Genomic DNA, 16,872 nt, shown 5'->3' on the forward strand with positions numbered 1-16,872 from the left:
CGTGACTTTTGGTTTCAACAAGACGGTGTCACTTCCCAAACCTTGCATCAGTCAATGGATTTTTTGAGAGAACACTTCGATGAGCAGATAATTTCATGTTTTGGGCTGATCGATTGTCCACCAAGATCGTATGATATCACACCGTTAGACTTTTTCCTGTAGAGATATGTAAAGTCTAAAGCCCGAACATCCCGCTTCGATTCAGGTCTTGGAGCAAAATATCACGCGTGTCATTCGCTAGTTACCCGTCGAAATGCTCGAACAAATAATCGAAAATTGGACTCAACGGATGAACTATCTGAGACGTAGCCGCGGCCAATATTTGGAAGAGATAATCTTCAAAAAATAAATGAAAAAGAATATTCTTTTGAGTGTTAATAAACCTTCTTCATTTAATTTGAAGCTTCCGTGTTTTTTCTTTAAAAAAGCAGGGGACCTCGAAATGGATTTGTTCATCTCGAAGATCTGGAAAGGCTAATGAGATAGATACTGCCAAATAATAATATCTTACAAGGGGCAAATACTAGACGTCTGATAATAAAATTTGGGTTGTCTTGTTAATATGTTTCTGAAAGCAACATCTGAAACGATGCAGAAAACTTTTGCTTGCTTTTGCTCATAAGGTCTTTGCGACAACTAGAAGGCCACGATCGGTCGCTGAGAGTATAATTTATTTGAACTTTGTTGAAATAAATATAGGAAATTAAAACTTATTAGCAGTAAGATAAATAGGTTCGTATGAAATATATCAAAGTTCTATTAATATTAATCCATTTCTGCGGAAAATAAGTCATTCAATTTATCACAAAGAGCTTTACTAAAACCGCAATCGATTCCCTTGAATTCGAATGTGCAACATTACATTTGATGGCAGTTCTGTGTTTGCACGTATGACTTCACACTCATGGAGTGATATAGACAAATACAAAGCAATATTTTTCTGCATCACTCATTTATAATAAATATATTTATTTAATTTTATTAAGTATAGGTGGTATTTCGAAAAAAAAAAAATTCTACGTAAATCACAAAAATCTGCTGCTGTCAATCAAATGTGCGCAAACACTTGACTATATCTAGGAGAATATATTATGTACTTCTACAAAACACAAATCGCGTAACAATGCCACTTTATGACATATCATTAAAACAAAAGAGCATCATAAAATGCTGATAACAAAGTCGTGTGTCTTGCGTACTTCGTCACTTCCAAAATCAAGCCAAACAGTCAACTGATTTCCCCGCAATTTTATCGAGAATTATTGCCTTCAATTTAATGTGCCGCATAAGGAAGACAAGCAGGCGCTCGAAATTAAACTCATTTCTCTTTGCTTTGCATCGTTTTGTTTTACACCGTTATTTGTGCTGCGCCTCAGCTCAGTACTTACATAAAGGTCATGTCTGACTACTTGGCGAGTATGCGTAATCGCACGAAAGGTTATTTGCGTGTAAGCAACATAAACACATAAATATGATTGCCTCGAAGTAGTATTAATTTACCGTTATATTATATGAACTGCAAAAAAACTGTCTGGATTATACTTTAATAACTTGCCCACACTTTTAGCATTAATGATAAAGGGCAGTAAAAATATTTAATTAAAGCGACACTGAGATGTAGGAATGATAAGATAATGGCACTTATTATTAGAGTACATAATGAAAAAAGCTACAAATTAAAAACTCTAAATCCATAATATAATATTTATTTATTTTTAATTTTTATAATAATCGTAAATATTTCGTGCATATGTATACAGCGGACAGACAAAGATTTTTTCAGCAAAAAAATAAGCTTGCTGAATCTTAAAATATTTAAAAAGCTGAAAGCTAAAAATTAAAATATGGAATAAATATTCTAGTATTATTATTATCACTATTGCTACGCAGCCTTTTAATTTCTTGGGTGAGTTCGGTGTATTTTTCTTCTTTTTTTCTACCTACCTGCTGTGCATATTACTGTCATTATTTCAATAAATTGTATAGTTTCTTGTTAATTAATGTTACATCTAGTACATTGCATGTTATTTTACTGCCTAAGTATTTTGTATGTTTTTTTCTCAGTATAGTTGGAAGTTTTCCTGTTCAAGTATTGTTTCTGCTGAATATATATATATATATATTTCTCGATGAAATATAGGTTATTTGCTATTTTTCATATAAAATGTAGCTAAAATTTCGTGACTTTCTGTGTATTGTGTTCTTTCAAGCGTTTTACATACATACTGATATTGTTTGATCCAAGGTTTCCGTGTGTATGTTCCATTTACCAAAATTGTCTGATACGTTGGAATGCAATTACAATAGTTTCTCTTCGCTATCATTGATCCCGAATAGCCATCCTAAGGAATTACATGGGAATATTGTCCAAAATATTAAAGTTGATCTGAGTAATAGTTTCGGAGAGCCTTGTAAACTTGTGCGCTAGGCTAAGTGCGCCGTCTTTAAACGCGTTTTGTGTTTTGAAGTCAGTTGGCAAGATTTCACGAGAACTACTCAACTGGTCTATCTTCATGAAATTTTATACAGGTCTTCGAGATACAATTCTTAAAAACTTGGACGAAGGATTATTTTTTTTTCGATTACAACTATATGAAAAAAAAATTTCGCGAAATTTTCATTTCTTTTTTTGTAAAAATATCTGCCAAAATTCCCATTTTCAGTTTGTTTTCTTTCGTCCAAGTTCTAAGTTAAAATTTTAATTAAAACACCTATTTTTCACTGTAGATGCCTTTTAGGAAGTAATCCTGCCAACACGGGTGGATCTGTTTTGCGAGGGGTCACCGGATATGGCGTCGCAATGGCCAAGTTTAAAATAATTTTCCCAAAATTTTCAGAACTTCTTTGTTAATAATGTGTAACAATAAAAAATTCGAATACAATATTTCATTTTTTATGTGAGAAAAAATTTGTTGAAAATAGGCTGTTTTTTACCCTAGGAAGCCCATGTAATCCCATAAAACTCTGCAATTCTGGCTGCAATTCTCCTTATTTAGCCGAATGTATGAATGTGGTTTATTTATATTCTAATTTTCAACAATGTATGAATGTTTGCCATGGACTTGTTTCTGTTCCCACATGTTTATGGTGCACTGTATGATTTGTTTCGGAATCACTTGGTTTTGTTCGTAAGGATTAAGCGGAGCTATGTACATATTTATTTGTCAGCTTGTATTATTATGTTTTTTTGTAAAAATTGATTCTATATTAAATATGTACATAGTTGTTGAATATCAACGCGTCTACTTCCTCAATTTTTCCTTGGTAATGTCACATGTTGTTTTGCATGCATGTGGATGGATTCTCTTGATTTTCTTAATGTTGTTTAACCTTCGAAAAATGTCAGGTTCGTGAGTTGAAAATCAAAAAATCGCATTTGTAAGGTGCTTGTTATCAATTTGAATGACAGAAATATTTGCCAATTATTATATACTTCATTTATTAACAAACTAAAACATTATTAATTAATCAAGATCTTCATTATATTTACTTATCTAAGTACTTTAAAGCATTTTACTTATTTTTTTTTAAATGAAAGTCATGTGAACAAGCTTTTTTTGTTGTGATTAATTGGTACTCACATCGAGATTATCGCATTTTGCACTGATTAATTGATGATTAGATATAATAATAAATACAAAAACAGAATTAATTGTTTATGCATTAAGTCATGCAATCCGGAATTCCGGGATCGGAGCATTATAAAATAATTAGATGTGAAAAATAAATGTTCGAAAGCACAAATTTAATTAGCACATAAGTGTCGTAAATTTAGTACATTTTGACAATCTTCGTACCGTCCAATATAATTTATTTAATAATTTGAAAGTACATTTTACCCTTTTTTATGGCGCTTTGATGGAAAAAATTTTTTTTACTCAAGTTATCTACTCGATGTTTATTATAACAATCACTTTTTAGTTTTAGGACTCCAGTCTCTCGCGTTTGTCTTGAATAGTTCGAAAGACAAATTTAAAGCAACCTAATTTATTTAATTACTCCTCAATTGTCTATATACTTGTATTCCACGGGAAGCGATCTCCAGGTATGCTGGATTAGCCGAATGAAGTCTTTTCGTTCACGTTACGTGTTTTCTTTCAATAAGGCCCAAATATTCTCTATTGGATTGGCGTCTGGTGTCAGTTGTCTGCTATGATCAATCTATAATAAGCCATAAAGCATTTCAGCTGACTTCAGTAAACACTTTAAATAAATTTTTATTATTCTAACGGCGTTGAGGTTTTCTGTGGAACACTTCAAAAACTCAAAGCCATTAGCAGGGCAACTTCGGTAAACCAGCACCTTTTTTGGGAAGCTTTTAGCCAAACTCGTCTCAATACAAAAGTTGACTCCGCCGTAAATACTTATTACATTACACCAACCACGGTTGAGTTTTCCTGCGTCCAATGCAACATTTTTTCAACGTATATTGGAATTCTGTTATGGAATACATACTATTTGATTTTGATTATTATGTAAGTCAAATCATACACAGTAAAATAGCGAAATCTATATAAATATTTTTACCAATGTTCTACTACTTAAACATACATCTAAAAATATATATGTATATGTATGTATAATTCTGCATGCGTTTGATGAATGTGAAAACCCCACAAATACTTTTGGTCACATGCCAACCGATTAAAGCATGTCTCTAAAGTTTTTTGTATGGATACAGACATAAATTTGCACAAATCTTCAGGATTAGAAGCAAACTTTGCGGTTGGTAAAATTTTTTATTCCAGAACACACGCGTCCCACTCACGATGCCAGCAATAAACGTTTGCAAAATATTTATGAATGTATAAAGATAAAATGAGTTTGCTTTACGCAATATGAACTCATATAGTATATATGTATGTCTATACTATATAAGTACTCTATTCATACATATTATTATTACACATATGTATGTATGTTAGCAATGTACCCTCGATTTAATTGCATTATTGCTTATAATTAAAATGAGAATTTTTATAATTTTAAAAACAACAAAGTGAGCAAACATTATGCAGTTAATGACGTATATTTCTTTACTTTTTTTTGACCCACAAAATGTTAATCTTCAACACATTCTGTATGAGCTTTTAAGATCACACATTGTTAAGGGATTTTATTGCTTAATTGGTATTTTTGCTAAGATTTTTATACTCTTGCAACATGTTGCTACAGAGTTTAATAGTTTTAATTGCGATAGATATGGAGTTATATATAAGAGTTGTATATACATATATAATGATAGATATATAATGATCCGGATGATGAGACAAGTTGAATTTCGAGTGACTGCCTGTCTGTCCTTTCGTCTGTCTGTGATGCCCACAAAACGTCATTAATCCTGTCAATTAAGATATGAAACTGTAATTTGGCACAAGGGAATGCAGCAGCAAGTGGCACCTAAAGAGGCGCAGTCACGCCGTCTGATATGTTTAATGTAAGTATCTACTAAACCACTAAAACCACAATAACGAAACTCGCTATGGGCAAATCCTATAAAAACCAATACCGACCGGAAAATATGGAAGAAATCGCATTATAACTTCACCCTCCCACATATAACGGTTTTCTTAAAAACTACTAAAAACCCAATAAATCAATAAATAAATACGCCAGAGACATTAAATTTTTACACCTAGAATGATACTAGGTACTAATGATACTCGACCAATTTCAACTCGAGCAATTTCAACCAAATTTGGTACATAACATTATGCACACTGCAAAAATGGCCGCAATGGGACTGCAACCACGCCTACTTCACATATAGCATATTTTTAAATTACATATGATTTCCCGCAGCACACAAAACAAGCATCAATGAACGAATCTAAAAATTGCCAAAATCGTATCACAACTGTTTAAGTCCTCATATTTCGAATAAGTGGACCCCAGTGCGTATGGTTGACTTTTTGCCGAAAATATCGGTCTATCTGTGAGATATATTACTGAAACTCGGATAAAATGTTTCTTTTCTCAAAAATGGTTTGAATCGGGTCAATACTTCCTTTATCCCCTATATACCTAATATAAAGATTTTTGAAAATCCATCCATACATCTTTTTTATATACTTCAACCGTTTACGTAAGTATATACATACATATATGTACGAAAACCGTAAAATATTCGAGTATATGTTACAAATAAAATACATACAAGTAAATGCTTGAATATGCGAATCTCAGAAATGTTTACAATGCAAATGAGGGGAAATGTTATGAATAATTAAGTTATTTGGATCGTAATAAATTTTAATTTAGAATAGACTACGCATTAAATGATGTAATGTACATATATAATAAAAATAAATATTCATACCTTGCCTAAAAGCATTTTTAAAAACGACCTGTCATGTTACAAAAGTTATGAATAATATCGGAACACGAATATTAACGGAATCGCCGCTAAGGAGCACCCCAAAAAAACAAATTACTTTATCAATTTTTTCAAAGTTTTAACATTGTAAATTAAATATTATTGGGGATTCATTGTAAAGAGAAGTATATTAGGGTGCTTCAAAAAAATTTTTTTAATTTTTTTTTTAACTCTTACCGCCCCCCCCCCCAAATGTTAGTGATTCACAAACAAAAAATCCTCCCTCAAGCCAGACGCTGTAGCTTAACTCTAAGGGGTTGCTATTTTTTTTAGGTTCTCATACATCTAACATAGGAATTTTCGTTTTTTCATTCAAACTAAAATTTCACCAACTAATTTTCTTTTCTCAAAAATAACCATCAAATATTCAGAAAGTTCAGTTTTCAAACTTTAAAAATTCCCGCGACAAAACTATTATTCTCAGAAACTTTTTTTATTTTTATTCAAAAAATTGCAAATTTCAAATCACTATGTTTAATCGCCTAATTGAGATAATCAAACTTTGTCGCAGAAATTTTTAAAGTTTGAAAAGTGATCTTTCTGAATATGTGATGGTTATTTTTGAGAAACGAAAATTAGTTGGTGAAATTTTTTATAAATGATCAGTATATTGAGCTGAGTCGATTTAGCCATGTCCGTCTGTCTGTCTGTCCGTCTGTATATATACGAACTAGTCCCTCAGTTTTCAAGATATCGTTTTGAAATTTTGCAAACGTCATTTTCTCTTCAAGAAGCTGCGCATTTGTCGGAACTGCTGATATCGGTCCACTATAACATACAAACTGAACGATCGGACAGTTCTGGTATGGAAAACTTTTGCATTTGACAATATATCTTCACGAAATTTGGTATAGATTATTTTCTAAAGCAACAATGTAATCTCCGAAGAAATTGTTCAGATCGGTTAACTATAACATATAGCTGCCATACAAACTGAATGATCGGAATCAAATGCTTGCATGGGAAATCTTCACGAAATTTGGTATGAGTTATTGTTCATAGAAATAATGTAATATCGGAAGAAATTGTTCAGATCGGCTCACTATAGCATATAGCTGCCATACAAACCGAACGATCGGAATTAAGGGCTCGTATGGAAAACTTTTGCATTTGACGTGGTATCTTCAAGAAATTTGACATGAATTACTGCTTAAGGTAATAATATAATCTCCGAAAAAATTGCTCAGATCGGATTACTATAGCATATATGTAGCTTCCATACAAACTGAACACATAGTTACTAAAATAAATGCACCTGTGAAGGGTATATTAGCTTCGGTGCAGCCAAAGTTAACGTTTTTTCTTGTTTTCTTTCCCAATGTATATACTTTCAATATCTTAACCAATTAAAATATCAGAAATTCTGTATAATTTGCAATCCAAATTTTCTATATCAAAACGCCAAAATCCATCAGCAATTCAATTAACACCATCTTAACAAATCGGAACCGCATAAATTCCATCAATCAAACTCTCTTTCATTCAACCTCTATTAAATGCTGAATAAATATACATATGTATATTTAAACATACAAACATTCATATATATTATCTTATCAAAATCTTCGCACCAAAAAATAATTGCAATGGCAAGTGCTTTGTTTATTTTCTACAATACAGTTGCGCCCATACATATAAGTACAGCTGTTGATATCGTCGTGTAGTTGAGCGATTTATCACATTTAACACACTTAAATCGCGTCGCACACACACACACACACACACCTGCATACATGCATGCATAAATAAGTGGTGCCTACACAATCAAATAAATGCCTTCGCGTCCGTATGTATTTGCGTACCTTCGTATTTATTTATGCAAAAAAAGCACATGCGAAAAATGAAAATAAGCGAATTACTCCAGTATTGTGCTCAACGAACGAGTGCTCACTGGCGGCTTATTAGCCATTTTAGTCATTCACTTTCCTCGCAGGCCGACGCGTCGATGGGCGAGCGTAACTGTGTAACGGGATATTTGCAAATTGAATTTTTACGCAAAGCAGCAAAGCAAAAAAAAAAAGTTTCGGGAAAAGAATTAAAGAAACTAAAAACGAACGAAAGTTTTAAATATATCATTGAATGCTGTCATTTGTTCGCAATTCGAGTGATTTCTTTTTATTAAAAAATGCCGTAATTTTTTAAATGCGCTTGAGCGTTTTGCAAATATTTAAAATATTGTTTAACGGTTTTGCATTAACTACTCGTGTGCTGTGTGCTAATCCAAAAGTGTAAATACTGATTTGTGATGAAACGTGAAAGTCGCTAGAAATAGTTTTTTTATTTAGTATATGTATATGTACATATTTAAATCGTTAGAACGTGAGTTTAAAAATAAACTGCAAATTTTGCTAAAAAAAGGTACGACGTTTTTATCATGAAAAACTAATTTACATAAATCCAAATGCTATAATTAAACTAATTGTGTTAATTTTAATTATATTATTACGTATTTAGTTTACTCGCTATCTAAGTATAACTCGAGTTATGTTAGACGTGCTAAGTAGAAAGAAGCCTATCGGCTTGTCAATCTAATGAATATTGAAAAGTGATCGCAGTCATGTGAAGTAACGTTTATTAACGAATTTTTAATTTCAATTTTGACTTCAGAAAATTTTAAGTGCTTTTTAGTCATTCACACTGTGAGAACGAAGCAAGTGGCTCCCTAATACTTTTTAAATTATGATTGCAATCGTCTTTTAAAAAATATGGGCAGGGGCGTGGAAACCGGGGCACCGGGATGATGCTAGTGAATTGTTGGCGAAAAAAACTACAAAAGAATGTGTTTAGATCATCCAGCGCTCCTAAAAAATACGGGCCCGGGAAAAATTGTAATCTAGGTTCCACTGAAGATGAATAAGTATACGAGATCTGTTGTAATATCAACGATGTGAAAGAAAATAGTGAGATAGGTGAAAAAATTCTGAAAAAATGATTGTCACTTCACCGGCCATAAAAACAATGTAAAACGTAATTCCCATTGTGATTGTTGCAAAGCCACTATCAATCCTAGAAGCTCTTCTGTGTTTGTTATCTTTAAATTACTTAATTTTCTAAGTGTGTAACTGGTCAAGATAGATAAAGATCTCAACAATTTATTTCGTGTTTGTTTTGCAACCCTCTTGAGAAATACAATAAATGTTACTAGTGCAGTCTTGTATTGTTAAGTATCATATTACCGGAAAGAGATATTGATTTTAAAAGTAATTTTCCATGTCATATATTCTGTACTTATTATGTCATAGCTTCTGTTACCAATTCAGACTATTTAAAAGTAAAGCTATAATACATTTTTTTATAAAGTTAATTTTATTTAATAATGCATATTTTAAATGGGCGACATTCAAGGTTTTGTTCGACAAAACCTCATATGATCAATAACAACAAACACGCACAGTTTCTTTTGATTTTGACAAAGATTTTTTGATTCTCCAAAATTCTATGTGATATTCGAAAGGACATATTCTTCAACTCAGACCATAAACTGTAGTCCAATGGATTGAAATCATCTGCAGCTTTAAACCCAAGAACATTGCTCTTAAGCCACTGCTGGGTGGTTTTTGTTTTATGTGATTGGACAGAATCTTGTTAGACGATCCAATGCTCTCCATTGAATAGATTATTGCTTGACTGATTTATCATGTCTTCTAAAAACACACTGCTGCTACACTTTGACCCCAATTTTAACCCCTTTACCAGAGAAGTATAGATATGTATCGACTTTATAGGAGACCAAACCATTATAGTAGCTGAACGGTGAAAACGTTGAATGGTTGGAATAACATTTTTTCCATTATTGGTCTCTTTTGTCTATTAAAAATGTCAACTGAAAAAATGATTTCATCTGAAAAAAGATACTATCATGGCCTTTGGCCGCGCGCCACTGAAGAAATTTATACTAATTTACTTCAAGCGCGTCTCCAGAAGATGTGCAGTTGACCGACGGCAGGATGTCATGTGGAAATCATCACGAATTAGTCTTGACATTGATCTGGTCTATATATAAATTTCACTTGACACGATTATCTGTTTTTATACTCTCGCAACAAAGTTGCTAAGGAGAGTATTATAGTTTTGTTCACATAACGGTTGTTTGTAAGTTCTAAAACTAAAAGAGTCAGATATAGGGTTATATATACCAAAGTGATCAGGGTGACGAATAGAGTTGAAATCCGGATGTCTGTCTGTCCGTCCGTCAGTGCAAACTGTAACTTGAGTAAAAATTGAGATATCATGATGAAACTTGGTACACGTATTTCTTGGCTCCATAAGAAGGTTAAGTTCGAAGATGGGCAAAATCGGCCCACTGCCACGCCCACAAAATGGCGAAAACCGAAAACCTATAAAGTGTCATAACTAAGCCATAAATAAAGATATTGAATTGAAATTTGGCACAAAGGATCGCATTAGCGAGGGACATATTTGGACGTAATCTTTTTGGAAAAGTGGGCGTGACCCCGCCCCCTACTAAGTTTTTTGTACATATCGCGGAAACTACTATAGCTATGTCAACCAAACTCTACACAGTCGTTTTCCTCAGGCATTTTCATATACAGTTCAAAAGTGGAAGAAATCGGATAATAACCACGCCCACCTCCCATACAAAGATTATGTTGAAAATCACTAAAAGTGCGTTAACCGACTAACAAAAATCGTCAGAAACACTAAATTTTACGGAAGAAATGGCAGAAGGAAGGCTTTTTTTAAAAATTGAAAATGGGCATGGCGTCGCCCACTTATGGACCAAAAACCATATCTCAGGAACTACTCTACCGACTTCAATGAAATTCGGCATTTAATATTTCCTTAACACCCTGATGACATGTACGAAATATGGATGAAATCGGTTGACAACCACGCCTTCTTCCAATATAACGCTATTTTGAATTCCATCTGACGCCTTCTATGTATAATATATATGTATGTACATTAGGAAACAATGAGGATAGCGGAATAAAACTTTACACAAATACGGTATTTGAAAAATATGTAAATGACGGATAATGAAATCTCGATTATAACTTTATCATGCTAGAGTATAAAATGTTCGGTGACACCCGAACTTAGCCCTTCTTTACTTGTTTAAGTCAAATTTAGCGAAAGCGTTCGCGAACTATTTTTATGGCTGAATTGGATCTAACTACGCGAAGACGACCACTTCTCTTTCTGTGATTAGCTGCAAACATTTAGAGAAAACGATCAATAGAAGCTCTTAAATTTCGCCTGCGTTTTTTTCACACTTGTGAGAAAAGAAAGACTATACGGTTTTACTATTAGATCGAAACCGTAATAAATTAATTTTGCAACTTGTATCAAATGCGAACCTTAAATATATAAAAAGATCGGTTAATGGAGCCTCGACAGTAATACCAATACACTAGAAAAAACTAACGTTTGGGTTGATTGTCAATTAAATCAAGATAATAGTTTTTAGAAGTGATTGAAACTTTTTCTTCCGGGTTCTATAAGTAAATGCAACATGAAAATAAATACATAATTGGAATATTTGGGACAGAAATTTGCATAAATCAACACAGAATGGAATTAATATTGTTCGACAATAAGCTATGTATATCTATAATGCTGATGGAATTCAAAAGAACCATTTCATATTAAAATGCCGAATAGGCCATAGCTCACCAAGATAAGCATGTATATGAATCATACGATATTAACATTACCTAATTAATTCAGCTTTATGATTTAATTACTCTTTGAATCAGGCGTGTATTTATAGAACTCTCATTCTTCCCCTCAAAGGTCGGCAGTTGCTTATCAAAGGTATGCGCCTTGGTTAGCATATTAATACCTAAATCTATCTTATCGTTTTATTGAATTCATAGGATTCATCTTATGTATTCAAGTTAATTGTAAAATTGCTCAACTCTTTATGATTAATTCATACGTGACGTACAAACATTTTTATTACCCTATAAAACCTAGATAATATCGCTGTAAAAACTTAAATTGCTTTCACTAATAATACGAGTATATGCAACTGTATACCAATTACAACAATATGTCAGAAATTCTTAAAATATGAAATGCTTCGAAAATGCTTGTTTACAAGTAGGTATTTTGATATTGAATCGATTATTGTCGAGTTCTTACGGGCTTTCAAATAAACCAGTTACAGATATATATTATTTTCTGAGCAACATTCTGCAATAGCGTCAGTTATATTCCAGAATGGTAATTAATTAAAGGCGAATCTTTCTTCTTCGTCTAGTACTTCTTGTCAATCTCTTGTGTTCGAAAAAATCACTGAAAATCAAAATAAGAAAATACGATACGAATAAGTGAGTATCATCTGTTTAATGAAAAATTATTTGTCATGTGCATCGTGTTTCAAAAGTCACTTCAAAATAATCATTGGTTTTTAGTCTACGTTTGTCTTTCTAAAGTAAAGTGCATTCGGCGATTTTTGTGATGAGTGAAATTATTCAATAAAGAAGTGCCATTAAATTTTTTGTGCGGAATCAAATTTCTGGCATCGTTGGTAAATCGAAAGGATCAGTGACAACCATTTTGAAAGATCATTTACCACTAAGAAAAAAGAAAGCAACCATTTTAAAAGATCATTTAGGACTAAGAAAAAAGAAAGCACGATTGGTTCCATAGTCACAAATTTTTTTCGAAAAACAGCTTCGCGTTAACGTCTGTGAAATAATACTTTTCGTCTACCAGAATGTCATGAAATGTATTATTACCGGTCATGAGTCTTGGATCTATACTCACGACTCAGAAACAAACGATAAATCGAGCGAATATCGTGTCAAAGGTGACCCGAAGCTGAAAAAACACGTCAAATCAGGTCAAAAATCAAGGTTATGTTGACAGCTTTGTTCGATTATCAAGGTGTGGTGCACTCCGAATTCATTTCGACCGGCCAAACTGTCAACAAAGAATACTATTTGAGGGTTATGCGATAATGCACCGTCGCATACTGCATTGATTCTTCTTGAGTTTTTCGTTAAATTTTCAACCAATATCGTGCTGCAACCACCGCATTCACCTGATTTACCTTCTTGTAACTTCTGGCTATTCAGAAAATTCACATGACCACACCGGGGAAACCTTTTTGAATCAATTGAAGACATTAAACGTGAAACGCTACGCGCATTGAAGGTTATTCCGGAAATTGACTTCAACTGTTTCGAGGATTGGAAAAGCGGTTGGCACAAATGTTTTGGGGACAAGGGAGATCACTTTGAGGGGGACTACATAAATTTTGAGGAATTATGTATGTTCAGTAAGCATAAATTCCATGAAAATAAAACATTATTAGCATGCGCTCCACAAAAGCATTGTACATTTCGCTGTTTAAAAGTATGTATTAGGCAAACGACTAGCTCTCGTTTCAGTTAGTAAATAAACAATCATATAAAATATATAAAAATTTGACGATGAAAACCAAAAATATTCGTACGATCATAGAATCGTCATACCGCATGTTTCATGGACCTGATATATCATCTCCGGTACTGACATTTTGAAGAGATGCTCAAGTAAAGCTCCATAACCTTGGAGAAGCTAAAAATAAACGTTTTTCTTAAAATCAACTAGAATATGTAGACAGAACTGTATTTGTCTTTGCATCGCGATGAGAGTTTAGACGTAAATAGTCTGGCGTTAAGTATATGTACATACAGCTTGCAAATTTAGTTAATTAGATAATTATCTACATTGAAAAGAGCACTATTGAACTCAATTAAGGAGCTGCCTAAAAAGCATATTACTCTAGCAAGTCTATAATCTAAAAATAGTGCGATTATCTCAAATCGCAACTAATTTTATTATTATTCATTGTAATAAAATATGGACTTAATTATGTACTAGTTATCTTAAAACAATAATATAGAATACTACAATTTCAGAAACGTTTATATTTACATAAATATACATACCTAATATATGAGCCTATATAAATATGTTATCTTATCTTGCTTTTATTGTTGTATTCAACCATATTAATATTGATTAATTTTCTTTTGCAGGTCAATGAATATGCGTACAACAGACAGACAAAAAAACAACAACCAAATATAAATGATAGAAAAGAAAAGTGATTTGTACGCATGGTCGGAAGAATAGCCGGTGGAAAAATAAAGAAACCCATATAAGAAGGCGAAAACGATTGATATTAAAAAAGCAACAACAATTTACAATTTTCTATGGTGAAAAAATTAGAAACGAAATCGGAAATCGTAAAGATTGAGTCGTCAAACCCGACAATGAAAGCAATGAAAACACATTAGAAAGCAACAACATCAAAAAACAACAACAACAGCAAAAACAATCAATTAATAGCGAATAGCATTAATAACATTATTTGTTATTAGTAATAACAAATAAGTGGTAACAACAACAACATTGCGCTTTATACTATACCGGTGTTCTAATTGCCAATAATAAAGCCGATAACCACAACAACCACACAACTACATTGACGACAACATGATGGACGTCAAAACAGCGGCTACAAAACATAGCAGCAACATGGACAGTGTTTCCAATGGCAACAATGAAATGTTGCCAGCGCGTGATGAGGTCGATTTTATTGCTGTGGCTGCGCACAACAACAACAACAATAGCATTTTCGACAACAAAACAATGAGCAACGGATTGCATTCGAATTCGAATACAACTTCGACAATTTTCACGAACTCGAAAACGTCAACCAATGAACATTTACAATATCAACAACAACAACAACAACATAAAGAAATAGCAAAGAACAAAAAGAAAGTTGTCACAAATGAAGAACCAAAGAAAAAGAGTTCACCAAAAGAGCGCCTCTCCTTGTTCTCCACACTCGGGCGGCGCATCAGCCAGAAGACGTTGAAACAGAAGGACTCTAATGCTAACGAATCCAGCACAGCGCACGAAAAATCTACAGCTACGGCGACTCCGTCAACAACAATAACAAACACGGTAGCTAAAAATGCTGCTACCAACAACAACACGTCTCCCCGCCAGCGTACGTTTGTCAAGAGCTCTTCAATTGTCCGTCTTTTAGGCAACACCTATCAGCAGCACGCCAAAAAGCTGGAAAAGCCCCAGTTAAACATAGAGAAAGGTAAAACACCGTTAGATGGTAAATTCCATACATATGGCGGCAGACGTCGCACCAACGGTCCCTATTTGGATCGCTTCAAACACTATTCCAAAGACGATGCTGATGTTACCTCAAATAAAAACAATAACGAAGAAGATGCAGAGCAAGCAATGGACTTCACCGATGTGCTGGAGTTAGAAGCAGATACCGCCGATGAACTGCAACGCGCTTCTAGCGGTTTGGAACGCTTTTGTGATCATAGCACGGTGGCGGCTGGTGAGGACGAGGCCGCCGCGGAATTGGGCAGCAAAACGATGCGTACGCTGTCGCGCAGCCTCGGACGGCTGTGGGGCAAACGTTTGCATAGTGTGGACATAAGCACGCCAGATCCTGAGTATAAGGTATCATATTTGGGCAACGTGCTAACCGGTTGGGCCAAAGGTGAGTCAAAGTTAAAAAAAATGTGGTACCGAATGTTGACCTTAGCACTTAATTTTCATAAGAATCATACCAATTGCTAACGAAGTTAAGATAGTTGTTCCGAATATGTAGCCAACAAGTTTAAGCAATGTGGCATTACTGTCAGTCCCTGGCGTTATGATTTGACTGCCATTCAGCTGGCTTTAGAAGTGTTTCTCCATAATTTTAGTATGCTCTGGGCATCAGTCAATAGATTACCTCTGGTGGTTCTACCATACAAGAGTATTTCGCCCTCTCTCTTTTTTGTCTGCAAATGCAATGTATCTATCCCATCTGTTTGCATGGTCGCCTTCATAAGGAAGGTCTCACATCCGAGACTGTTGTTTCCTTTTCGCTGGAGGCGTTTTTTACGTGACGGGTCTCAAACCTAGCGCACGACTCTGGCAGGGAGGGTTCGCCTTCTCACTTTAACTCACTTTCAAACGGATGTTCTTTGGCTACGCAGAGTATACTTGATATAAGACCGGAAGTCGTGAGCTGCTTGAGCCATATGTAAAAGCATCGTTTCTGGCCACTCCCAAGTGAATGGCGCTCAGAGAACTTTTCCCATTTGCGTGAACTGCTACACATGAATTCACCCTCCTAATAAGGTTTTGTAAAATAATGAATAAATATTTACTTAAAATGTATTTTATTCCCTGACATACTAGGTGAGGGTTGCGTTGAAAAGCAACTGAACACACTGTGGCGCAACTATACCCAAAACAACAAGCCCGACATGATCATGCGCATTAAGGTATGCGCCAGTGGACTTAAAGCCACCACACGTCAACACGGACTCACCGAGTACTGGGCCAATCGTATCACGCATTGTTGTGCACCAAAGAACTACCCGCGCATCTTCTGTTGGGTGTATCGACATGAGGGGCGTAAACTAAAACATGAGCTGCGCTGTCACGCAGTGCTCTGCAGCAAGGAGAAGGTGGTGCAAGATATTTGCAATACATTGAAGGTGCGATCA

The 16,872-nt window shown here is 34.1% G+C and overlaps 1 protein-coding gene across 12 annotated transcripts in view; it reads left to right on the top strand.

The window, feature by feature from the left end:
* LOC126751110 (uncharacterized) overlaps positions 1-16,872 on the top strand; it is a 146,030-nt gene that overhangs the window by 124,510 nt on the left and 4,648 nt on the right. For 11 of the 12 annotated variants that reach the window (XM_050461078.1, XM_050461085.1, XM_050461079.1 and 8 more), the window contains 2 exons: positions 14,371-15,872; positions 16,562-16,863. In XM_050461078.1, the coding sequence (XP_050317035.1) occupies positions 14,831-15,872; positions 16,562-16,863 (1,344 nt within the window). In that variant the 5' untranslated portion in view covers positions 14,371-14,830. Of the gene's footprint in view, positions 1-8,310; positions 8,735-14,370; positions 15,873-16,561; positions 16,864-16,872 lie in introns of those variants that run through there. The other variant, XM_050461089.1, reaches the window with a different exon arrangement.

The sequence above is a fragment of the Bactrocera neohumeralis genome, chromosome 2 (assembly GCF_024586455.1).
Source record: "Bactrocera neohumeralis isolate Rockhampton chromosome 2, APGP_CSIRO_Bneo_wtdbg2-racon-allhic-juicebox.fasta_v2, whole genome shotgun sequence".
Classification (NCBI taxonomy): Eukaryota; Metazoa; Arthropoda; class Insecta; order Diptera; family Tephritidae; genus Bactrocera; species Bactrocera neohumeralis.